This window comes from Anguilla rostrata, chromosome 15, assembly GCF_018555375.3.
Source record: "Anguilla rostrata isolate EN2019 chromosome 15, ASM1855537v3, whole genome shotgun sequence".
Lineage (NCBI taxonomy): Eukaryota > Metazoa > Chordata > Actinopteri > Anguilliformes > Anguillidae > Anguilla > Anguilla rostrata.
In genome coordinates, this window is record NC_057947.1 from 17,759,972 (window position 1) to 17,786,543 (window position 26,572).

At 44.2% G+C, this 26,572-nt stretch overlaps 2 protein-coding genes across 13 annotated transcripts in view; one reads left to right on the top strand and one right to left on the bottom strand.

Moving 5' to 3' along the window:
- Nucleotides 1-842: 842 nt before the first annotated feature.
- gja5a (gap junction protein, alpha 5a) lies at nucleotides 843-12,526 on the top strand. 2 transcript variants are annotated; one of them, XM_064311730.1, is made up of 2 exons: nucleotides 843-1,173; nucleotides 9,199-12,526. In XM_064311730.1, exon 2 carries the CDS (start codon nucleotides 9,230-9,232, stop codon nucleotides 10,319-10,321), a length of 1,092 nt encoding a protein of 363 aa, XP_064167800.1. In that variant the 5' UTR covers nucleotides 843-1,173; nucleotides 9,199-9,229; the 3' UTR covers nucleotides 10,322-12,526. The 2 variants fall into 2 exon arrangements, with proteins under 2 accessions (XP_064167800.1, XP_064167799.1); XM_064311729.1 differs by lacking the exon at nucleotides 843-1,173 and adding an exon at nucleotides 5,883-6,041.
- Nucleotides 12,527-15,860: 3,334 nt separating this feature from the next.
- LOC135241391 (B-cell CLL/lymphoma 9 protein-like) overlaps nucleotides 15,861-26,572 on the bottom strand; it is a 58,645-nt gene continuing 47,933 nt past the window's right edge. For all 11 annotated transcript variants that reach the window (XM_064311722.1, XM_064311719.1, XM_064311724.1 and 8 more), the window contains 5 exons: nucleotides 26,067-26,235; nucleotides 22,897-22,996; nucleotides 19,926-22,020; nucleotides 17,838-18,113; nucleotides 15,861-17,380 (listed from right to left, as the gene is read on the bottom strand). In XM_064311722.1, the coding sequence (XP_064167792.1) occupies nucleotides 16,374-17,380; nucleotides 17,838-18,113; nucleotides 19,926-22,020; nucleotides 22,897-22,996; nucleotides 26,067-26,235 (3,647 nt within the window). In that variant the 3' untranslated portion in view covers nucleotides 15,861-16,373. The remainder of the gene's footprint in view (nucleotides 17,381-17,837; nucleotides 18,114-19,925; nucleotides 22,021-22,896; nucleotides 22,997-26,066; nucleotides 26,236-26,572) is intronic.

Below are 26,572 nucleotides of genomic sequence, written 5' to 3' on the forward strand. Positions count from 1 at the left end.
CTCTGGGTTTAGGAGGGAACTGTAAAGGGTGAGGGCTCGCATATGACTCCAGTTCCCCTCAACACCAAATTAGCATTGTATGAATGCATGCCTTTGTGAACACAACAGAGCCAGCAGCAAGGGGGAGACAGCATAAAAGATTTCCATTATATAAGCATGTCATTTATCTCCTGGCTCCCAGGACCAGCTAAATAAAAGCAGACCCCAACACAGAGAGATGGACAACTACAGGCACACCCAGAGCTTTGGTGTGCCCACTGCTATTCCACCTTTACTTGCTAATACCTCAGTGGAGCCAGACGAGCAGACCAGATGAGAGATGATCCAAACAGGTACTCTTGAACACTAGCCTTTATTGCATTTCTGGCACACCACTGTTAATGTTAAGTTGACAAATGCATAGTCCTAGTTTCTGGTCAGTTAGGACTATTTGTGATTTGTTGCCTGATTTATGCTACTGTCAGACTTTCAGAAAAGATGTTGGGAAAGTTGGGAGAGTTGGGAAATAGAGATGGACAACTGCAAAAGGTAATGAGTGTGTTGATTTGTCCAGGTGAGTGCTTAATGCAGGAACATGCATTTAGGTAGGTCTGGCCACTGACACAAAATTTTAAAAATTAATAAAATGTGAAAAACTTTTTTAAAAGTGCTGCAAACGTGCAGCTGAAGTAGAATCCCCATTGTTTTCTAATACAATCTGACTTCCTCTTCTTGTGTAGAGGTATTCTTCTAACGAAAATAGAGTTCAGGGAGGCTAACGGGGTTGACCGTGATGGAGAAGTGAGGTATACAGTGAGAGAGAGAGAGAAAGAGAGAGGAAGGAATAGGAGGATGGGGAGAAGGAAATGTTGCAGGAGTGCCCTAAGGCTCACACTGTCCCCAGCCAAAGATCACATTTATACCCTCAACCACCAAACACTGAGAACAGTGTACAACAGCAGCTTATGCTTACATCAGCAACCACCCCCTCCAAACACACACACACGCACACACACACACACACAGACACACACACACACACACACCAACGCATACACTTATCCAGCGTCATTGCGTTCCACCACTCAAGGACTTTCTCGTCTTTCCTTGGAAGTTTGTGGGCACATTAAACCTTGTTCCTGAGACAGGACCCCCTGCTGCAGTGTGAGCCTCATCTCAGCTCCAGCCTGACAGGTATTTTCCTCTCTATTTGGGGGGTAGGGCTGGGGTGGGGAGGGGGTTTTGGGGCATGTTGAGGGCAGGTATGTTTTTGGGGGCTCCTGCTGGGAGAGAACTGTGGAGATCAGTGACTGTAGCAGGTACTCCCCTGTTTTCGTATCCTCAGTGGAATCGGTGACTCTTCTCTATTTGGATTTCAGGCTAAAACAGTCTGTGAAACAGTAACCATTCAGTATTCCTACATGTCAATAGATAAATTGTAATAAACAGGTGTGTGTGGAGATGATATTGTTTGTGGCACCACTACCCCTAAAGGATTGCAGGATGTCTAGTTTATGCATCTGCATATTTTGCAAATATACCAGCCAGAAATGTACTTTTACAGTTTTCCTACTAAATTAGGTCAAACAATGTAAGTGTCAATATTTTATTTCATTATTAGTTCAAATGAATATATCATGTATGTCTTCTATACATTGGATAGACCTGGCAACTACTGATAGCACTCAAGTAACATGACTAAACAGGAAGAAAATAATGATAAACTTAATAAATTAATTTTTTGAAATATTCAAAAAGACACAACATAAAACTAAACATATAAAAACGCATAAATATGAAAAGCAATCAGTTATAATCATTGATGAAAATAAATAAACCCATTTTTATGTAGTTAAGGGCAGAGGTTAAGGAACTGTTCCAATACAGGGTCATTGTGCTTAATCTCTGAGGGAGGTACGTAATCTGATATACTCAGGTAATTATAATTGTATGTATGGAAGAAAAAAAGGTTAAACAAAGATTTAAATTTAAGTAAGATTTTAATACAACTGATTTGATTTTTATACTGCGAAATTAATACATTTGATTGTTTTTACTGCAAATTAAACACATTTGCATTTGAGTTAAACATTTTATAGTTTTGCTTTCACATCTCACAAATATAGCTTTCCAAAATTCAAATCTTAAAAAAACCAGGCTACCAAAAAATTCTGTTTTGATTTTTCCAATTCAGTATTTAAAAATGCAGCTTGAAAAATTCTGCTTGTAGGAATTATTTTTCGAAATATCAGGGTTACTCAGGAAAAGGGGTTGAACATGAATACAATTCATTCTACCTGTAGCCAATCAACATCAATCTCATGAATCTCGTTTTCTCATGAAAAGGGCCAATGAATGAAGATTCCAGTTCATAACTTAAGACCCGAGCAGGCCATTTGGCTACAAATGTTGCCTGTAATACAAAAAGTCTTCCAAACAAGAAATGACAAGTACAGCCATTTGTATTATCCATCCATGTACCATGCACTTTAGTATCTAGTCAGCCAAGTCTCATTGTCTCAGTCAATTTCTAGAATGATATACAGTGAGCACCATAATGTTTGGGACAAAGACATATTGATTTGGTGCTGTACTCCATACTTTTAGATTAGTAATTAAACAAGTCACATGTGGTTAAAGTGCACATTCACAGCTTTTATTTAAGGGCAATTTTACTTTGGTTTCACCATGTAGAAATTACAGCACTTTTTATAAATAGACTCCCCATTTCAGAGTATCATAATGTTTGGGTCAAATGGCATCACAGGTGTTTCTGATTAGTTAAGTGTGTTCAATTGCTTCCTTAGTGCAGGTATAAGAGAGCTTTCAGTATCTGTGGGTGCTAGCTTTATATGGCTAATACCCACAGCTGCTGGACACGGTACTTTTAGAACGCTACTAATCTCCACAAATGCACTATGCATGCATTCAGGCCTAGTCCCTCTTCCTCTCTCCAGAGCCTGCATTAGCCCGGATCATGCCCTTTGAAATAGTTCACTGCTTAAACAGCCATCGTGGAGGCATCTCAGTCCTAACAGTTGCTGTCCCATATAATTTCAGGTATTTTAGAAATGCCCGAGCATTACGCAGTGTCTGTTGTTCCCGCATCTCTATGGTTATTTTTGGGCAATGCCTCACTACTCTATTTCCCTTTAATAAAGTGAACACAATACTTAGCAAACCACCAGCATGCAGCTTTCATGCCCCAGATGGCATTTTTATCAGGAAGCAGGTGGTTCTTATCACCGGGGTCATATAACCCGATGCCCACGACAACAGGGCCATGGTCATCTGCTTTATCGCAACAAGGGCCCAACCCGACTTCCAGGTTCTGACAAGTTTGACCGGTAGCTCTTGGTTACTGTAAATAGGGACAGAGTCCGTCCGGAACATCATTGGGGCAAAATGCTCAAGACGAATGAGGTGGCTGTGTAAATATTTATGCTGGAGAGGGATGGTACGAGGTTCTGCGAGCGTGGAGGAGCTTGGGAGAGTGGAGTGGCTGGCAGAGCCTCATATGGTGCGGTACTCCTAATCTGAGCAAAAGCAGCCTTGCCCTAGATCGGGAGAGAGCAGCTATGCCAGCCAAACTATCTCCCACGTATGCAACACCAGTTAATGCCATGTGCTCTAGCAATGATTCTGTATGACAGAATGAATCCTATATCAGACCTGTTAAAAGGTCTGAGAAACACTGCGAAAAAAACTATTTTTAGTGGCAGCTAAATTACAAATAATAATCTTGTTGATGTACAAGAAAGAATAAATGTAATTTACTTTCACCAGGGAGTCTGTTGAATATATAGGCCTCACTCTTTTCTAGTTACATGTCATAAATAATCTGAACATATTTTACTCAATAATCAGGCTGTGGAGCTGCACCCACACAGCAGCAGGCTTGTCAACAGGGTGCAGTTGGCAGATTCAGTGTAAACCTGCTGGCATCCGAGCACGACCAGCTCTTTCACATGTTTATAACATATGCATATGTATATAGTACATAGGTGTAGCTTTGGGCAGGCAAAATTATTAAACTTTCCACTACGAGCGAAGAGTAAGCATGTTATCTCCCGCTGTCCTTTAGTGTAAACCGATGTGTCTCGTGAAATGGGCGATTCGCAGTTTCAGGTCTCTTTAGCATTTAGCAGGTCTTGGCACATTCAGTTTTGGTTGAGCTAAGGCTGGATGGATGGCAATGTGTATAGCACCCCTGCCCCCTATTGTTGGAGGACATTACATTACATTACATTACATTGAAAGGCAGAATGGTCCATATCTGCACAGAATACCAAAAACACGCAATGCTGTTATTGTTGTCATAATCAGTTAACAAATAAAACTTCACATTTCACATACAGATCTACTTACATAACTTGTGGCAGTAATTGTGTAGCTATGCTATATGCCAATATCTTAAATTTGCTATATTTAAAATACAACACTCAAGAAAATATATCCACTCAATAAATAGAATGTGGGCTCAATATTTTGGGAACCAATGGTCCCAAATTGTCTTTCTTGCTTATTAAGTGCACACTGGACTGGAAGGAAAGTTAGGCAGAGACAGGGTCCCTCATAGTCTGAGATGACATTGGGATGATGCCATTGAATAGCCTCAGCTGACATCATTAATGTTGTTCAACATTGTTCTCTCTCTCAAGGCAAGCAAAAAAGCAGTGGGTTGGGACAGAGTTTCCTCCGAGCACAGCAGTAACAGAGCTTATACAGGTATAGGTAGAGGTGCGAGAACAGGGACAGGTATAGCTGAGGTGCAAGGTCAGGGACAGGTATAGGTAGAGGTGCGAGTACAGGGATAGGTATAGGTGGTGGTGCAGGGGCCGGAACAGGTTCAGACGGGTACAGAAGGCTGAGGTTCATTGAGCAGTTTCTATCTTTCATTTTTTGCATATCGGTCAAAAGTACCTCATGAGTGATTTCCTTTTAAGTGCCTTGTCACAAGGAAATCATATTGTTTGAGATTGCTTCCTTGGGAAAAAGAAGGAAAAGAAAAACAAGACTGTGACCCAAAAGCCAGGAAACAAATTATATTTCCATTCCTCCCCTCCCCTGTAAAACTAACACTCCGTTCCCACAACTGGCAGGCAGCTTTGTTTTCTGGACTAAAATTACATCAAGGGTCCCGACCAGCTGTAACTTTCATCAGATTTACCAGAGCTGCAAACATAACCTGGGATTGGTCACTGAAAGACCAAAATACTGGGTGGTGTCTCAAAGGATTTGATTCATGGACAAATGGGTAGAAACTCAGGGCTTAGAAAGCTGTTTGCCTAAGTTCTGTCAGGGCTATCAATAGGTGGCTTCCTCTGTTGACTGGTGAGGAAGTGCCTTTGTCTGGCGCATATTTGTATCTCATATCCGACTGAATGTAGTGTGTGACCTTTGGCCTTTCACTCCCATTTGGAACAGATTTTTGAAGGTAAACAACAATGTGTCTTGTTGCTTCAGAATTATTTTCCTTTTTCCATGTTCATGATGACACGGATTTTATATTGTGTTACCTCATTTTCATACTCCAGTGAAACAGGGAGCCAAGGGAGGCCACTTTCAGTTGCTTAATATTGAGATGAACTTAGTTCACTGTACAGTGCAGTAGTTCGAGCATACAATACAGTACATTTATTGTATTGTTTATTATATACAGCCTTTATCATGTACTTGAATAACCTCATAAGGCAGTGTGTATATAGGGTTTTTTCCTCATACTGCCCACATGCAGTATGATCACGCGTTTAAACCAAATGCAAGAATGAAGGAAGAAATATTAAACAACTGAATATTTTTATATTACCCTTACATGGTTTAATTTTGGCATTTCCCACCATGCCCCTGTCCCTCCCTCTGCCCCCCGCCCCCCGCCTCCACACGCAGCAAACATGCTGTCCCGTGTGGAAAAAGAGCACAGTGCCTGCAGCCGGGCAGAGTTTCCATCCTCTCTGTGTGCAGTGAAGGGCACATCTCTGTGAGGGGTGGAGGGCACAGGGGGAATATCTCAGCCTATGGATTAGACTCACAGACAGACCAGGCATCCTTGGGCATGGCCGGTAAGAACGACAAACAACTTCACTAAATACACTTTTTCAGCTTTACTGTCAGGAATCGGGGACTCCTGTTCCTGTTGGCCTCAGTGCTACCCAGCAGAAATAAGGATACTAATCAGGGAGATGCCTTGCTTTGAGTGTGGGATACATTGTGGTTTATTTTTCTGATTCATTTAAGCAGGTATGGGCAATACTGAGCTGAACCTTTTGTATAATAGTTACAATTTTTTTTTTTTTTCATTGAGCCTTTTTACCTGTAATGTTTACACAGTGCATAGTATTGTGTTATTATGACAATATATTGTGTTAACAAGTGCTGTAAATGTTTAAAAGAAAAGACATTCAAAGTAAAATAAAAAAAAATCATTGATTGTCGTAACAAATTTCTGCAAACCACTCACCACATCTGAAGTACACATTGGACATTTCTATGTACAATCCCGCGTTTATGACAGGAACACACTTCATTCCATGTAAAACAAATGAGCAGGATATTAAAATATAATCTAACTTAGATCCGGAAAGAGAGAAAATTTCTGCTAGAGTGCTGTTGTTAATACACTTTAAATGGAAGGCTAACAAAAGCTACCTGAAGTGAGGACTCTCCTAGACCATTTTTTAAAAATAGCCATTACTATTACAAGACATCAGAAGATTTAATATGCTAGTAAATGTTATGGAGTGTATTAATACTTAATTGCTTCTGTGGATGGGAGTTTAATCTCAACTTCAGTGGTTTGGCGTCTCTCCTCTTGTTCTTTGGAACTCTGTATGTAGTCAAATGCAAGAGAGGGGAACTTGCGTAAATAGTTAGTCATTACGGACGCACTAAAATGGTTTGACGACAAAGATGACATTGAACCTGCCCTCTGTTTCTTGTTTTCTGTCTTAAGTTAAGAAGGCCAATTAATTATATGAAGATAAATACTCACAACTCCAATAACAATGTTATTTTTATAGTTCTTTTGAAATGGTCTAATTCTACTACTACAGACAGTACGTTGTTCCAAGAAGAATTGCAGAGTTCCATTTGCTAACCATACAGCTAACCATTTAATTTGTGGCACAAAAGTTCCTTTTTAGTCATTACAAATTGTGCTCCATTATGTCAAAGATTCACTACCAATATTTCACTGTAAGTATGACGTCCTTTTGAACATAAGCATCCTTCCCCCCAACCTTCTGGTGCATTTGGCCAAAAAAAAAGTTTGGTCTTCTTTGACCATAAAACCTACTTCAAATCAAATTAATTTGAGCTTGGTATTATGATCAGATCAGACCAAAATTTAATCATGAACTCCAGGAAAATATTTGGTAACACTTCCTTTTACAGTACCCCAAGTACTAAGTATTTACCAGGTAGATAAATGGTATGAATAACACATAGTTGGGTAATTACTCCTGGTAAAAAGGTAAATACTAAGAAACTAAAACTGAAATACTTAAAACACTTCCTGTATTACCTATCAATTCGAGTGACGCGGTAATAGAAAGGTTTATGTTGTCTACATCATAGGAAATTAGACAATATTTACTTTCTAATAGAGGTGTTTCCAAAAAGGTTTTACGATAGTTTGGTGCAAATGTTGGAACTTGATGGCTCATAACAGTCATGTTGTTGCATACAGTAAAAACTTGACAAAAAAAGTATCTTGGTGGCACAGAACATCTACCTATATATCCTAATGATTGACTTTAACTTCAATGGGATATTCTGTGTCTTTGAATCTGTCCACCAGGATAATGCCTCAGTGCCATATTAGATGTTTGGACTTCCATGTCGATGTACCAAACTGAGCAAATGCACCCTTTCAGTAAATCAGCTGATTTTTTGTGCTTTTCTCCAAACTTGGAGATATAACCAATGAAAACTGAAGAATAACAATAAGAAGGGTACACGTGTGCCCTTCTGTCAGATTGACAAACATGTCAAGTTTATGTTTCTCCTTTTCTTTCTCACCAAGCAGTCTGAATAATGGATTTTTTAAAATAATTCTCGCCAAAATATCAAACCAACTTGTTTTGAGTAGCATTTCAAAGTCCAGAGCAGACAGAGAAAGGGAAAAGCAGGGCAATTCTATGCAGGAACAGTCTAATCACATAGTTATATTTAACATCAATATGAGCTCTTAGCTTTTTACCAATTGCCCAGCTAACAGATGCTTTTAAAATAGTTGGTAATTACAGGGGCTTAACTCATAGAATAAACAGGAATCCTAACATGGCCTGCTCTGCCACATATATTCTAGCCAAGAAATGCAAAGATCAATGCCATGATGTATTTGTCTCTTCATATATTTACTTTAAGCGCTCTCTGAAAGCTGACCCCTCCGCAGCGCTGTGAGAAAAGAGAGGGGCAGTGTGGGAAACGTTGCGATCTCAGGCCACAGAGCCCAGGCTGCGTGATCTTCACAGAGACAAGAGGCTATTTATACCCTGCTTCACATGCCAGCCACTGCTCCCCAGACACAAGCAGGCCCTACACTACAGACACTCCGAAGGCCGTAGGCAGGCTTTTCACTACAGCGCAATGTGACTATAATTATATTGTTTTTACTGTAAGCTGCAGATAAGTTAGAGCCCAAAGTTTTACATGATCTCACCTTTATAAGTGACTTCAGGATAGGCTCCGCAAACAGCTCAGTGCCCATATCCGTCCATTAGTATTTGATGACGTGCTCTGTTCCGTCTTTTTGGAAGTTTGGTACTTTCCAGTTATCTGTATTTCATTGGACCCATGTGTTAATGGCTGATGAAACCTAAAATTGATTAAATATGCAGAATAATCTCAAATTTACTTTACTTCCTTTATGAAATCAATTCTGAAGAGCAGGGCAGTGCGCACTGGTCATTTAAAATCAGCATAATTATTTCCGTGATACTTATTTCATGGAGTACTGAAGTGGAGAGTAACAGGACCACTTATGCTCTACATCCAAGTTTCACTTCATTTGCAATTTTATTTTTGAGCTTTTCCTTTATATTTTCTAACCATAAAGGTGTGGGTGAATGAATGTCTTTAATACTGAGACTAATAATTGGCAGTGCGAAGCAGGTAGTAACATTTATACATGTCAATAATTCATAATAAATGAATATGATATTAATATAAAGGGTTACCAAACCTCTTGTTGCCCTGGTTCCTTCTCTCTTTCCGCAGGCTTGTTCTTCAGAGGAAGGCGTGAGCAGTGATGGGTGATTGGAGTCTCCTGGGAAACTTCCTTGAAGAGGTGCAGGAGCACTCGACTTCGGTGGGCAAGGTCTGGCTGACCGTCCTCTTCATCTTCCGCATCCTGGTCCTGGGCACGGCGGCGGAGTCCTCCTGGGGCGATGAGCAGTCGGACTTCATGTGTGACACCAAGCAGCCTGGCTGCGTCAACGTGTGCTACGACAAGGCCTTCCCCATCGCCCACATCCGCTACTGGGTCCTGCAGATCGTGTTCGTCTCCACCCCCTCCCTCATCTACATGGGCCACGCCATGCACACGGTCCGCATGGAGGACAAACGGCGCCAGAGGGAGCAGGAGCAGGGTGGGGAAGGGGGCGGAGCTGAGGAGAAGGGCTACCTGGAAGAGAGGGAGGCTGGGAAGGCCGAGCCCTGGGGAAAGATTCGCCTGAAGGGGGCGCTGCTGAAGACGTACGTGCTCAGCATCCTGATCCGCACCGTCATGGAGGTGACCTTCATCGTGGTGCAGTACATGATTTACGGGATCTTCCTCAACTCTCTCTACCTCTGCGAGGCCTGGCCCTGTCCAAACCGGGTCAACTGCTACATGTCCCGCCCCACTGAGAAGAACGTCTTCATCGTCTTCATGCTGGCAGTGGCGGGAGTGTCGCTCTTCCTGAGCGTAGTGGAACTCTACCACCTGGCCTGGAAACAGTCCAAAAAGTGCCTGAGGGCCTATGCTGCCTCCCACGCCCTGGACAGCACACCCTCTATGGTGGTGCAAGTTTCCCCAGAGACCAGTGCGCCACCCCACACCTCCTGCACTCCGCCCCCTGACTTCAGTCAGTGCCTGGCACCGCCACCCGCTCACACCCACCCCAACTGCCACCCCTTCAACAACAGGATGGCCCACCAGCAGAACTCTGCCAACCTGGCGACCGAACGCCGCCACAGCCACGGCAACCTGGAGGGGGAGGACTTCCTGGAGATGAGCTCTGTGGAGGGGGCAGAGACTCCAGCTCCGCTGCTCCACGCCACATTCCTCAAAGACAAGCGCCGGCTCAGCAAGACCAGCGGCTCCAGCAGCCGTGTGCGGCCCGACGACCTGGCCGTGTAGGCCCAGAACCTGGTTTAGGGAAAAGAGAAAAAAGAGAGAGGGCGGGAGGTATGGAGGAAGGGAGGTAAAGAAAGATGGAGGGGGGCAATATAGAGGGAGTGAGGGGGAGAGAGAGGGGAGGGGAGTGGAAAGGGGAGAGAGATAGAGAAAAAGGAAATGAGAATCTGGCTGGGATAGAATAAAGAAAACCCAGCTAGACACAGAGAGCAAGAGAGAGAGAGCGAGAGAGGCTGTGATTCAAGGCCCTACAAGGTGTTGACTGAGGTTCTCTTGCCCTGTGTCGGAGTGCACTTTAGTTCTGATACCCCTTGAGCAGGTGCTCACTGTGTGCTGAGAATGGGGACACTGTGAAACAGGCTGTGCTGTTGTACACTTTCAGATGTCTACACAAAAAAAGAGACTGAGAATATTAGTTTAAAACTGTGTGAAAATTACTTGTTTGATGTGAGAGTGAACCAATTGTTTGTATCACGTCATGGCACTGCATTATATTATATTACCTTAGAGCCTTGAAATGCCAGATTGTCTTTCAAGTTGGTTCTTTTCTTAGCACTAAAATCTTTGAGCTGGAGGACAAATGCTGATCTTTTACCACTGAGACCTAGGGGTTTAAGTTGTTTGGGATAGTTTCTCCTAACTTACATTTATTTTCACATTGTAAGAACAACACATCACATCCCTCAACAGGCACAAACCAGCTGCTGAACAGCTCTATATTTATCCCCCTCACTCATCCAATGTAACAAGTGTTTGACACCCTGGTATCAGTGACTGTAACCGTTACGTATCTCCACCCAGTGTTAAGCCACTTTGCTGGAGGCTGTGGCATGTCAGAAGACCACGTCCTATGACACTATGAATGGCAATGCTATGAATAAGACTTGCGGTCTGGCCGGAAAGTTGGGCTGCCTGGGACACACTGATTTGTCTAAGCCTGTCACCACGAGCTGTCAGAAGCAAAGCATGGAAAACAATGTGAAAAGGGCACCCAGGGGTTAAATGGCAACGCATCTCCAATAGCCCCGTCCTAGAAAAGAGCCCCTGCAGCTGTTATTGTGTTGAGGTTCATATCACACAAACAAAAATATATCTTATATAAATATATCTCAAAGCACAGCTATTAACTGCAATAGCACAACGTCATTCATCCCCAGTTGTTCTGTTTTTAAATCACAAGATACTTGAGGGTTTTCTGAACTGAAGTCATGAGAAACACAAAATGAGTCATTCCTTCAGAGCCAGAACTAAAGCACTGTTATTCCACTGTAGCTTCTCTCATAAACAGCACTAAATCTGAAATGAGACTTACCGACTTCCACGTGCAATTCCTGACCAGTATGGTTGTTGCAAACCTTCTGACCAAAATTGTATGTGTGTGCGTGTGCATGTGTCTGTGTGTGCGTGTGTGTGAATAATGAAGAAAGAATAAGTCAGTCAGCACATAGGAAGTAAAGTACAATTGAATTCTGTTGGTTTAGCCGACAGTAAATTATACAAAATAGTACCAAGCCTTAGGCAGTTTTTTGTAAAACAATTAAAGTACATATCTATTGTTTCAATGTTTTTATAAGCATATGATTGTCAGCCAAAAGCAAGAAGAATGCAGCCAAACTGTTTAACTGTTCAATATGGATGTTTGATTGCTCATTAAACAAGTATAGTATCATATCCTGCCTCCAACTTGAAAAGACATATGACTGTGTGCTAGGTGACTGTATCCAAATGCTCTAAATGCATTTGTTCTACTAAACTTTTCCCTCATAAGGATACATTGATAAATTATTTTAAGTTCGAAGGGTTAGGGGGCTATGCAGACAATAGTATATAAATCACTTTGCACTACAGCTGCAAGCACATTTGGATTTTCATATGGCACAGGTTGTATCATCCATTGCCACATGTTGATAACATTTCTCTTTAAAATCTTCCAAATCTTTTCTTTTCTAATTGACACTAGGTTGTTTTTTTTATTTTTACATGAATCTGCTCAATTTTAATATTACATTGCACAAATGTGTGGATGTTTTTAAATTGTTTGTTAGTTTTTGTATCAGTTTTATAAACTGATTACAGAGAAAGGCATTGTTGCAGATCGGTTTATGCAGATATCTGTTACTATATAAACAATCTGTCATGGCTTAAAGCTAAAAAGGAAAAACCACAATGCTTACCGCAATAAAGATCTGTCAATTTCTGCACAGTGAAGTACGGCTCCTTGAGTTATTCATATTTCTGATATACCTCCTACCCCTTCTTATCATTTGACAGTACTATTGCTCAAGGTTCAGTTAAATAAATCTTAAATTCCTTTACTGGAAAACGTTCCACCTTGTTCATTATAGTGCATATTTAAGATATAAAAGTAATTGCAGTATCGTAGAAATATCCTTAAAATGTGTGAGTGTGTGCATGTGTGTGATAGTAGAAGCACCCTAAACAATCAGAAGTGTGAGGCATTCCAGCAGCCAGGTTCCTGCTAACTGCCTGGTGACTGAAGCCAAGCAGAGCTGGGCTTGGTTAGGGCTGAAGTTAAGCAGGTATAAACATGAAACTGAATAAAGAAATAATGAAACATATATTATAAAATAAATTAAATATACACTGGGAAAAGAAGGAAACATACATCATAAACAAAACTAAAATTAGACTGTAGAAGTAATGAAACACAATAGATTTGAAATATATGATCGGTGTACTGTAAAAGGAATGCAAGGAATCTTGGTCACCACTGGAAAAAAAATGTCATCTGAATTAAAGCCTTATGAGCAAGTTCTCGTGAGAGCATAGGCTGTGCTTGGGAAAGGCAGAAAAGCTCCAGGCACTAGGTGGGAATGGTTTTGGTGTTATTTTACCTTGCCAGTATGTCAGCAGAAAATTCACTGTGAATATAATTGTTTAAAATCCTTTAGATTTTCTTCTCCTCCATCAGATTTTGATCCCTGGCTTTTTATTTTTATATCGGAACAGTGTGTGAGTTGATCTCATAACTAAACAGCAATGGCATGTTCAGACCTGAGGGAGAATGGGGGTCTAAGGGGCAGGTAAGAATGACAGTAGGGCCTGCCTCACTCCTTAAAGTGAAAAATCATAGCCAAGTAACGCGCATTTTATTTTTATTTTTTTAACATTAGAAAGAAGGCTACTAAATATTTCTGGGGTTTTACTGATTTAATGAAGCCAACAATATAATGTGGCTGGGGCTGTGATATGAATCAACCCGTCCAGCTCTTATCTGTAGGGAACCAATCACACAGTTTGATGGAAGAACTGTAAACACATCTAAAAACAGATTTAACAAACTGTGTTCAACAAACTGTGTGCTTAGTTCCCTACATATAAGCAGTGGAATAGAGGTTACATTAACACTACAAATGAATTATTTGTATTATACACTGTAAATAAATTAGGTTAATAGAACTAAAGCACTAATTTTTAGATTTTCTTCAGTACATTCTGTTAACCTAATTTATATACAGTGTATAATACAAATACTCAATTTTTAGTATTAATGTAATTCCTAATTTACTGCTATGGCATAAAGGGAACTTACTCTGGAGTAAACCCAAATATACAGAGAATGGGAAATCTAAAATATGTCTTATTTGGTTCCAGCTTCAGAATTGCTTACTTTTTGATTGATTGACTTTGTGATTTATTGACTGTAGCCTTTCCTTGTAAATACAACAGAGCAATGAAATGGAAAACTGTGGGATTGCTGGCTCTCTGGTTCCAAAACCTCTCTTCTTAGGCAGTTCACTACACTCAGCATCAAGGGGTGTTATTTTAAAGGTCGCCAATTTCATGTGAAACAATCACATTCCGCTGAAAACAAATACATTAATGCCAACCAATGACCATGAAAACAACACCAAACCTACAAGGCCCCTGAAACTCCTCTTTCCCCCCTACTGGCAAACATTGGAAGCGGTTGGGGACAGCCACCGGACCGGAGAACAGAAAATGCCACTCCTTCCTCATACATAATCTTCCCAAAGTGTCCTATTCTCTGGCCAAGACACTACACATACACAGTATTATGCTTTACTGCTACTTTGGAATATTTAAAGTTCCTACATATTGAGGACAAAGTTAATGATTCCTCTTGAATTGCAAATCACTGCAACTTTGGGATTGCTGGTGTCTCCACAAGGGGGAGGCATTGCTTTATTTCTAAATTAATTTCTATTCTATCGCTACCCAACTAAGGCCGGAATTCGATGATACATTTCCAGCCTACCCAGATGATACAATTTAATTATTAGTGAACTATCAGCCCCACAGAGATTACCCAACAGAAAAGCATAGATTTTGAATTTGTGGAGAGAACCCATTTTTGTGCACATTCCTCTGGTCTGGGGCTTGCTAAAGGAAAATGCATGCTAAGGGCTTAGGGGAATATTCAATGGGAGAAGGAAGACCAGGAACATTGATTAATCACTATCAGTATATCAGACATACTAAAAGAGAAATACCTACTAGGGGATTACTGATTACAAGCTGATTACTGATTTTTCCAACAACATACAGTTCCCCCAGGTAAGGCAGGAGAGTCAAGCATGCAGTAGTGCCAGCTGTGCAGTAGTGCCAGATGCATCACAGAGCCAGGTGTACAATAGTGCCAGGTGTACAACAGTGCCAGGTGTGCAGTAGTGCCAGGTGTACCACAGTACCAGGTGTGCAGTAGTGGCAGGGGTACCACAGAGCCAGGTTTGCAGTAGTGCCAGGTGTACAACAGTGCCAGGTGTGCAGTAGTGCCAGGGCACAGTGGCTGGTGCACAGGAAGGAAGAACATTGGTGCACGGGCGCTTTATACCAAACAATATATTTTATTTGCCTTCCAACAGCACAGCCCTGGGAAGTGGTTCTGTACCAAAGTCAATGGAGTTACACATGACAAGTTTACACAGGAGGGGGAGGGAGATAACAAAACAACCATTATTCTCCTTTGTTTTTAGTTTTTTTGTCACCTTTTTGCTTTTTATAAAAAGATTTGAGATTTGACCTCGAAATCCAGACCACGTTTGGTCGCGTTGCACACCTGGGGAGCAGACTTGAGTATGATACACAGTAAAATCTGAAAATAATAAAAGACAAATAGTAATATTTGTTGTCCAAACAAACCAAACATTTTTGAACCTGGAAACACAGCTGGCTGTCTAATAGATATGGAAAACTGACCGACACCCTGTAAGCCCTCGTCCCCTCAAAAGAAAATTAAACAACCAAGCCAGTGAACACACAATGGTGTGTACCAGAATCCCACTGCCATTTAATGGATCCATAGTGTTTTTCTCTAGAATACAAGAGCAAAGACACATTTCTTCCTTTAGTTAATCAATTTTTGTGCTTTTTTGATAATACTATTATCTGTATGAGGTCATAGTTTGGTGTGTTACACACTGGAGCAACAAAGGAAGAAAAAAAAACAAAATGGAGCTCATCCATAGTAAACACACTCCTCCCCTCACTCCAAAATGAAGATGGAAAACCAAAAGAACAGCCACTGCTAAAATCCCTTTTACATTACAATTACACAAAGTACACAAATACAAAGAGTTTTTATTTCTGGAGGGAACAGATCGAGATGCAAACATACATCAGAAATGGTGCAAATTGTGACAAAATGAAGACTGCCATTTCATTTTTTTCAAGATTTCTGCCTTTTGATTAATCCTTTCTTTAAAAAATAAAGAAAATGAAAAGACCTGGGGACTGTGCCCCTTGAAGCAATCCTTTATTTCAATATTCATGTTTTTTAAAGTCAGCTCCAGAGTATGAAGAAAATTGATCAAAAATATTCTAGTTCTGAACAAATTATGTAGATTTATCCCATTCCTTCTGGAGTTTCTGAAATGAAATAACCCAAAGATGTTCTGAAAAAGAACCTTATTTGTTCTGTATACATCCAGACTGTGGGTCAGACCCAGGTTGCAGTGCACACAGGGCGTTTCGGAGAGTCTAATATTCCTCCCAGTATTTCTGTACTTTCCACTTAATGCTCGTCTTTGTGTACTTTGTAATTTTGCATTTCTGTCTCATTTTGTTTAGCAGCTCAGAACATCAGGTTCCCTGGGTTTGCGGATCCAGGGTTGAAGCCCATGCCCACATCCCCCGCCAAACCACGGGGCCTCATCTGGGGCGGCATCATCATAGTCTGCTGGGGGCCGCCCATCCCGTGCAGCGACATCATCATGTTGGGCGAGCCCAGGGGCCCCGGGTGGCTGTACAGCGGGCCCCTCTCCTTGCTCTGCATCATCCCGGGCCCGCCCATCATGCCGTGTTGCCCCGGCGACAACATCCGGTGCTGAGGTCCCATCATGCCCTGGGGCATGAAGCCCTGCGGTCGCATGCCGTGTGGCCCCTGGTTACCCATGGGCATGTCCTGGGGGCCCATGTGCCCGGGGCCCGGCATGGGGAGCCCCATCCTGGGGTTGCCCTCTCCCATCATGCCCTGCATCTGGAGGAAGCCCGGGGGCCCAGAGGGATGCGGGGGCTTGCCTCCAGAGGCTTCTCCCCGGGGGAAGTAGGACAGGGTCTGGCTGGGCTTTTCGGACGGGATGATGCGGGACAGGTCGAACTCGGGAATGCCCGAGGCTCCGGGCCGGATCACCTCGTGCAGGTCGCTGTCGCTGAACACAGCGGGCATGTTGCTGAACGGTTCAGGCCCGCCCGGCTCTCCGCTGCCCAGCCGGCCCATCGGAACCCCCTCCCCGGGGTACCCCATGCCATGGGGGAACCCCCCTTGGGGCCCTGGGCCATTGTGGGGGAAGGGGACCTGCTGGGGGGGCGATTGCCCATGAGGGAAGCCCTGCTGCCTCTGGGGGAACCCCATGCGCCCCTGGGGCATCATCTGGTGGCCGGCCATTCCGGGGTCCTGGGAACCAGGGGGTATCATCATGCCGTGGGGCATCATGGGGGACCCCATGGGGTTGGGCGAGGGCAGCTGGACGGGCATGGCGTGGGACAGAGGCTGTCCCATGCTGTTCATGCCCATGGGGCTGAGGGCTGGGTTCGGCCCTGTCATGCGGGGGTGTCCAGGGTGGTGATTCCCTCCCATACCTGCAGGGGGCAGAAAAAGACAGGAAAATTTATAGAGCACACCCAGGAAGGAACACCAGGGAGCTTTTTAATTTCAGTCCTGCTACCATTAGCAAAAACAGCAAGCTTTTGTTCCACAGAGAGAGATGCCAAAATACCAAATAATCATGTTGCAGTGCACTTAGAATGCAAATATTCTGTTTAATATAAAGTAAATTTGTAGTGAGCTGGTATGTAGTTCTAAAGCACTGGTGTCAAACAGGGCCGCAGTGTCTGCTTGTTTTTGAGGTGTTCTTGATGTTTCATTTAAGTCACTGATTGGCTAAGGAATCCGCACACCTTGTTCACATCTGTGTGCGTTTGCTTCATAGTATAAATGTACATAAGTTTGAGTGTTCGTATTCGCACCAGGCATGCAATTATTTATGGGGAAGTCTGTGTGCGTGTGTATGTGTGTTTGCACATGCGCCCTTCCTACCAGGCATGCTGTTATTTGGAAGGTTCGGGGAGCGAGCGGGTGGAGAGTCATCGTCAGAACTGGCTACAGTCTTGATGGCATCATGGTAGAGGGGCGTGGAGCTGGGCATGGCAAACTTGGACATACGGGACATCATGATGGAGAGGGGGTTCTGGGATAGCGTGGGCTCAGGTGGGAGGTTGTATGGGCTGCCAGATGGAAGACTTCCTGGAAGATTGATGGAGCCAGGCTGGCTAGAGGAGTTAGAAGGGGGAGCTGGAGGAGGCCCATTACCACCTGGAGAGAGGGAGGAGAAAGTTTACTCAACTGAGGCATCCAATTTACTGGAACTTCACACATTCAGAAACCTGGAGAGCCCAGTGGATAATGAGGCATCTTCAAATATAATTACTAGAACCTCAACATTTTATCGAACAGGTCTAGCATAACAAACAGGAACACTACAGCCTTCCATGAAGCCCTATTAGAGCCGAGGGACTAAACAGTGTAGAGTTTCTTGTCTGCTTAGTAAATCTACAGCTTAAATGACTGAAAATCAGGAAGTGCTACACAATCCACTGGAAAGTTTTCTGGCCTTCAAGGAAAGAGTAAACATTACTGAAGATACAAACCTGGTAGTTAAAAGTTCCGCTGCTCTAACAGCCTGCAACTTCTGGCTCATGTACATTGCTTTTTTCTTATAAATCTGTAGCTCTTTCAAAGTCAACCTCACAGAACGTAGATTTGTACCAGGAATTACGGTCAGAGGAAACCAAAATGTAGCTTTTTAGCCATGCACTCTAGCGGTGCCATTGTAAACAGGAGCCACGAACTTCATTTGCAAAGAGCATCATACCTACAATGAATTACGGTGGAGTTTTTCCAATGTTCTATCTGTTCAGGGCCTCTTGTTTAAGTCAATGGAATCATGAACTCCAGCAAGTACCAAGACTTTTTTGCCAAAAACCTGGTTTCCTGTCAGGAAGCTCAAACTGCAAATCATTCAAAAACACAATGACCCCTAGCATACCTCAAAAGCAACCACATACTGTTAGCTAGCCACAAAATTGCTTTTGCAAAGGCCATCGCAATCTCCAAACCCAAAACTAAAGAAATATTTGTGGTTTGAATTGAAGAGGGCAGGAGAATCTTTTTCTTTCTGGAGGAATGCTCAAAAATCCTCCGTAATATCCACAAACCTTGGTACTGAAGTACTGAAACTGAGTGTGAATATCTGTGACAGTTTGGGGAAAAAATGTTTTGATCATGTTTATAAAGGGCACTGCATGGAAGCATACAGCTGCAGGAGTATTCAGTATGACAGTCTTCATCCATATTCCTTATACACATGTATTTCGTGGGGTTGCCTTTAGATGATGAAATGACTATATAATCACATGGAGGCGCCATTGCCCTACTACAGCAAAATCAGAGCCGAACCCAACCAGAAAAGATTTGTATGGACACATTTATATGGATAAAGAATAGCTTGATGTACCATCTCTCAAGGATGGAAAAATGTGCATGAAAAACAATCAATAAATGAGAAAAAAGGGAACGAGGAGGGAGCTCAGACTGCGCTGTGATAGCATACAAATGGGGGCACTGCTAATGTGTGTCTGCACCATCCAACATCCATACATTTATCAAATAGTTTCTCTTTGTTAGTGTGTTTGTTACATTTTCTCTTCCAACAGCACCTCCATCTGAAATACTAATATTGACACAATTCCCAGTATTTTAAATAAAAGTCCTGAATGAAAACGGACTGAATTAGCTACAAACTGATCCACCATGGCATAAGGAAGCTCTGTGCTTACATTCAATATAAAGTATAAAATATCCAGGTGAGCTGGTAACGTAGCTCCTCAAAAGCATCCACCCTGTTCCTCTGGTTAATAGAACCCTTTTTCATCCAGGAAAAGCTCAAAACACCCACATACCTCAAACTGTTGGCGAATCTGTGATGAGCTAACCCCACCTTGAGATTTTCAAGTGATTAGTCAATGACAAGCATGTTAAAGATTAGCTTAGACTCTGAGGAAAGATAAGGTAATTAAGTTAACCATGTAACCATGGGGGACAGGCTGGGTGGATGACGGCTGGTACCTTGCTCCATGTTGGCCATCATGTTGGGCGAGGTCATGCTGTGGGGGGGCTTGCTGTTCTGAGGGATGCCAGGGCTCTGCATGGGCGGTTTGGGAGAAGAGGACCAGCCAGGGGAAGGGGCAGGGAGAGAGGGAGATTTCAGGTGGACGGGGGAGGCGCCGGCTGAGCCCATCATGGGTGGCGACTTGATGGAGGCGGCCGGAGGAGCGGGGGGGACAGGGGGCCCGGTGAGCATGCCTGCCAGCTGGGACGGTGTCTGAGGGGACTTGAGGTTTCCAGGGGACCCCAGCATGGGTGACTGGCGCAGCGAGGGGGACTTGAGCGGGTTCACAGGACCAGCCTGCCCGCTCAGGTCCGAGGGCTTGCGCCCCGGGCCGCGCTGGGCCGGGGGGGGCCCCGCACTGAGGCCGGGGTTGCCTGGGGGCTGGTTGGGAGGCAGAGGCTGCAGGTGGCTCAGCCGGCCACTGCCCCCCATGTTAGTTCTTTGCTCGGGACCGAAGGGCTGCTCGCCCCGGGGGCCCCTCATGTTCCCTGGCCCCAGGGGCCCATGCAGAATGCCCTGGAACTGTCTGTTTGGCCCCATGTTGAAGTCCCCTGGCTGGGGCTGGTCAGGGAATGGGGGCCCCTGCAGCATCTTCTGCTGGGGTCCCATGTTTGCAGGCAGGGGCCCCCCTCCCTGCCTCATCTTTATCATCTCCTCGGGACTCATGGGCCGTTCCCGCAGCTTGCTGCCCATCATGGGCTGGCCGGGCCCCACGTTGATGCCAAGGTGCATGTCCTTCATGTTCCCAGGGCCCATGACAAACTCGGGCCCCAAGTCCCGCACCAGCCCCTTCACAAGCTCCATGCGGGAGGGGCTGATGGGGCCATCCCCCGCCACCATGCGCGGGTCCACACCTCTTTGGTTTCCCATCATCCTGTTCATCTCCATGGCCATGCCAGGAGGGATGCCCATAGGCTGTTTCTCGCCCATTCCCTGCTGGAACATGGCTTCCTGCACAGCCTGCGGATTCAGGAACCTTTCCCCCCGCCCCCCAGGGCCTCCAAATACCTGCCCTGGGGGAAAACCCCGCCCGTCACCCATCTTGGGCATGTCATCTGGCCAGGGCAAGCCTGGCCGGGACATGGGGTTGGGGCCTGCGTCCATGTCGGGGTTCATCATGGGGAACCCTGGCATCCTCTGCATGTGATGAGGAGGGTGCATGCCCCGGGGGCCCATGTTCATCTGCTCGGGAAAGGGTTCGGGTCCCCCAGGGCCCCAGACCTCGCCAGGGTTCATTTGGTAAGGGGGAGGGGGGCCACGCATGAGGCCCCGGGGCCCGTGCTGGTGCAGCATCATGTCAGGCAGGGGCCGGTGCTGAAGCTGCTCCTGCTTCCTCTTCTTCTCCTCGTAGAACTCCTGCTGCAGCTTCAGCCAGGCTATTTGCTCAGGGCTCATGTGATCTCCGGGCTCCACCCCCGGCCCAGGCGGCAGGGACCCCAGCTCGTCCGGGGAGAAGGGCATGTCCCTGGGGCCAGGGGGGCCGAAGGGGGGCCCTTCTGGCCGGGAGCCGGGGCCCGGCTTGCCCAGGCTCTGGGACTGGGCCATCATGGCCTGCAGGGGCCCCTGGTCAGGCTTCTTGGGGCCCTCCATCATGCCAGGGTTGGGGGGTGGGGCCAGGGGTGGGGCTGCGTCCTTGTCGTCAGGGAAGAGCATGCGCTGGATGTCCCGCAGCGTCTGCAGGGAGCGCTCCCGGTGCTCCAGCTGCTCCTGGGACAGCCCCTCTGAGTTGTCCCCCATGCTGGAGATGATCTCATTGGCCAGCTGCTGGTGGTGCTGCGCAGTCATCCTGGGGTCTGCCCCCTTGGGCAAGCCACCCTCCAGGGAGGGGAAGCCAGGATGGGGTCCCGGCACGCTGGGCGTGTCCTCGGGCGGGGTGTTCCGGGGGCTGTCAGAGGTGGGGCCGTCCTGTGCCAGGGCCAGCTTGGCCCCCTGAGAGGGAGGCTGAGGTTGGGCGGGCCCAAGGGGCAGGGCTTTGGGGCCCAGCAGGTGGTTCTGCTGAGGGGGCGTGGCTGCCTGCTGCAGCGGCTTTGGTTCATCTCGCAGTGGTCCGACCTGATTTGCCAAAGAAACAGAAGAGAGGGGCATTCATCTTAGCAGCTCAACCAGGACACACGAGTAAAAACGTCATATCACAAGTGACAGGCAATATAACATTTGTACAGGTATTATACACAATTAAAACAGGAAAAAAGAAAACTGGTTATTTGCTAAACAAATACAGAAATCAGCACAAAATAGGAATGTACAGAGCAACTTTTTAAAGTAACTCAAATAGTGGACTACATAATGAAATTAACACAGAACTGCTGCTTACAGCATTCACTGTGCTCAGCATCTGGTGGGTTTGACTGTAGAGTACATTAATTGTCCTCATTAATTTTGGGGTCCATTAATAAAAAAAACTGCATGGTGGGAGTGTTAGCCTAGAGCGCTGTGTTAAACAGCAATCATTTAATAAAGGCACGCAAGTACATGTTTATGGACTCGGCTTTACAAAAAAAAAAAATGCTGATCATTGATCACACAGCATCTGGCAAGATAGGCAACATAAAACATGCATCTTGGCTTCTCTGTGTCGGTGTGTTTTTGTGTACGTGTGGTGTGTAAGTATGTGAGAGCACATGTGCCCGTCTATGCGGGTGTGCATGTGAGTTTCTGTGCCTTTTCCCAAGTGCATTTATGTGCGCAGATGCAACTGTGCATGCGTGCATCTGTCTACATGTGTGTTTATGTGTGCACATGCTACCTATGTCTATCTATGCATGTGCGTATACACATATGTGCCTGAGCTTTTGTCTGCCTATATGAGTTTTTGCATGCACATGTTTAGTTGTTTGTGTGTACATCACTATGTGTTTGTGCATGCATCTGGGTACGTGCATGTTTCTGCATGCACGTGTGTGTGGTTCGGAGCGAGGCCGGCCTCACCAGTGGGAGGTGGTGTTTGTCCGCCTTGCTGTGGGAGATGTTCTTCATATGGAAGGCGATGATGGTGTCGGCATGGCCAGTGAGGACCGCGTCTGCTGCCCTGGGGAGACATGACCAATCAGACACTGGCATGACAGTAAGCAGGAGATTGTACTACAGGGTAAATGGCAGACCTTACAGTTTAAAAAAAGACCACTGCTCGCCCTGCACCCAGACAAAAACCACGGTAACGCAGAGGCAGGGTTGGCGTGAAGCTCTTAGATGCTAAATGCTGCACATAAACAACCAAGCACAGGTTTTAATGCATTCCTTGCGGCATCTCACTTTGATGTTGACTAGTGAGGAGAGCTGCATTATGCACTCACTGCACTGAACGCAAGTTACATTTTTATCATTTACAGTATCATTAATGCCAGCACAGACCTGGCTTGGTACGGCTAGCTTCACAGTATGAAGGTAGTGCTGCATGCACACTGGAAGAAATCCTTGGCCACCACGTAGATTCATGTACAGCTCACAAACAGCTGCTCCACATTTTAGCTGTCAGTTTGACTTAATCTGCTCCAGAGTAGGTTGTGAAACTTTATGTACCACGTTGTTTGATTTTATGTTTTTTCAGCACAGGAAGGGCACATGTAAATCCATCTCAAAACAAACAGCATCAAGCAGAATAATGTATTAAAAGTCAAATATTGCACCACTTCTTGGCTTTTATTACAAAAAATATAATACAAATTGAAAATGTATTCTTTGTCATCTCTCCCTTCTTCACATTTTATGAAAATCTGGATGAATTATTGCTTCAACAATAATTTTGCCCTAGTTTAGCACTTTAAATTGCTCTTGCAAATATGATGCATGTGTTGCTAAAAATCTTTCCTTGCATATTACCTCACACCTCAGCTTAACATTTTAGCAGATAAAATTCTAAAAGTCACAATTCTTCTAGATACGGGCAGATATTAAGCAGTTTTCTAAATTTTGTGTGTTCAGCATTGGTTTTCACATTCTGTTTGGGGCATTTATACACTTACTGCACTGCTAAACATTAATGAGCCAAGATCTTTCATTTTAAGATGTTTCAGGAAAGCCCATGTTCATGAATGTTAAGCCATGTTAGACTTGATCAGGTTTGATACCAGTCTTGATGTAACTTGAGATTAATTTATCGCTCCAATAAACTGAAAGCAGGACCTTTGTCAGATTTACCCAACTCAAGCACATAACACCAACTTTGAATTATAAAAGGGAAACCATAATCTTTACAACTTCAACTTTTAATAACAAATAACTTAACTGCAATAATTCTGTTGACTGAGCAATTGACTGACCGGGCTTCTTCGAAACCAACTGTACTAAACATGACAGTTAAGTATTTAGAACAGTACAACTGATATAGAACTATGAGAAATATACCTCATGAACAAAGCTAAATATATAATTCTAAGAAATATTAATTTAAAGGAAAGTAAGTTGTTCAATATTACATCACATTTGTGCAGTTTATCTACCATTTAAAAGGCAATTGAATTAAATTTAATTCAGTTAGGCTATATCGGTATAGATTTTAACAAATAGCAGTGCCTCAAACCACTTTAAAGATGCTTCAGGCACGGGCCCCAGCCCCCATGAACATGAACAAGCCAAGGGTGACGGTGCCAAGGGAAAATTCCCTCAAGGAAACGGGAAGAACACTGTGTGATCTTGGTGGAGACGTAGTGTGGAGAAGATGTGCGGATGACGTGTCAGACTGCCAATCAGAGAGCAGTTTACTGGGTACTGCTCCATGGCAATGAGCCTGTTTATTGTGATATAAAAGCAGGCCAACAGGAGAGAGGAGCTCAACTGCTGCACCTGCCAACCTGCCAGAACAATCAGCGGGCTGATGGATTAATGTCCCCGAGTGCTTTCAGAAAGCAGGGGGCTCACTCCCATTACGCACACAGAGCAGCTGGAAATACAAAATCACTTAAACGTCACACCACGAGTCCACGTCAAATTATCTCTGTCGAAATGCCTGTTGCCCCAGCCACTCCGAATCACAAACCAGACAGTTCTCTCTTGCGCACCCAAATGCAAGCCACCAACTGGGCAGGAGGAGAAAGGGCAAGGTACTGCAGCATACTCCCACCCAATTAGCAGAGACTATGCCTCATGGGCTGGACATACGCATCCCTCAAGATATTGGGTCCTGCTGGAATGAGGGTTTGGTTGGGGTGACCCACCCCCCACCCCTCCCAAACTCCGCCCCCCAGGAAACGTAACTTGAAACTAAATTCACATCTGTAAGCAGTTTCAAAGGTGGGGAAAAACATTTCCTTTACATTTCAGTTAAATATCCACTAAGCACTTGCCAATGAATTGTGATGTTAAAGAAGGCGAACAGGAAAAATATGTTTCAAATGTGTGTATTTGAAATGCTAGACCTCAGCAGGTCAAGCATTTTGTTTCCTTTTAACACATCTTCCATGTTCAAAGGGCCCTTCAAAAAAGAATGAGCATTTAACAGGCCTTTCTCTTTAACTGTGATTAAATAATTACCTGGGGCTGTTCAAGGTCTTGTACTGAACATATGTTGTAAATTAATACTTAAATAAGTCCATATATACCTGGCAAAAAACTGCTGTTTGCATTCCTAGGGACAATAAGCCAAACCACCAAACTCAGAGAGTAAAAGTGAAAAAAATGGATCTGTCCAAAAAGGATGGATATTATGAATGATGTGTTCCTACAGTGTATGACATAGACCTATCCTGTGTATGACATGCACAGTAAAAAGCTTCCACCTTCCAACAGTACGAATAAGAAACTTTCAAAGCTCATATAGCATACAGGAAGAAACATGCAAAAACATTTTTTTAAAGATACAAAATTATAACTCCTTTTTTTTTTTTTTTTTTTTAAAAAAAAAAACTAAGAGCGAGATCCCAAAACTTGGTCCACAGGACCAATTAAAGAATATAATCACACAGTTAAATCAATTCTGCTGGTTTCTTGATTCTAAGCAGATTGGCGGTGAATGATGGGAAGAAAAAACCCAGCAGGCCCTGTGGCCTCCAGGGTCAAGCTTGGTGACTCCTACTCATTCTAATCTAGAACATATTCACTTCCTCCACCACTGGAACAAGCAGGCATGAACACAGACAGAAAGGAATAATCAGCATCCCTACTTGTTGGCCATCTCTGTGGTGAAGACGTAAACAATTTTTGAGGGAGGCCTCTGATTAGTGGCGGGTTCAGAAACGGCATTGTGGGACGGTGTGGAAGACCGGCTGATTCCAGCACTGGAAGGAGGAAGAGAGCCAGAACCCTGGGGCTTCACATCGGTGGAGTTACAGTCTGAGCGAGGAGAGGAAAAGTACAATTACACAGTGTTACAGTCAACGAGAGGAGAAAGATAGCACAATTACATCACATATGCTACAATCAGATCACCACTGTATTACATATCACACAGAAGGCTTTGTTAAATATACAGATAAAATATAGACAATACAAGCAGAAAAGGGAGCAGTTGAAGTATTTTTCATTTTTCAGACAAAATAGTAACGCTGAGAGCACTGCTATACCCCAGAGCATTGCTGCAGTGTACCCCAGGGCTGTTATACACTTTAACTAACAGCTACTACTTCAATCTAACTGGAGTTTGACATTTGTGCATATTTTATGGGGGGTG

Bases quoted from the DNA above. Each gene is read 5' to 3' on its own strand.
- gja5a (XM_064311730.1), top strand. From the start codon at position 9,230: ATGGGTGATTGGAGTCTCCTGGGAAACTTCCTTGAAGAGGTGCAGGAG.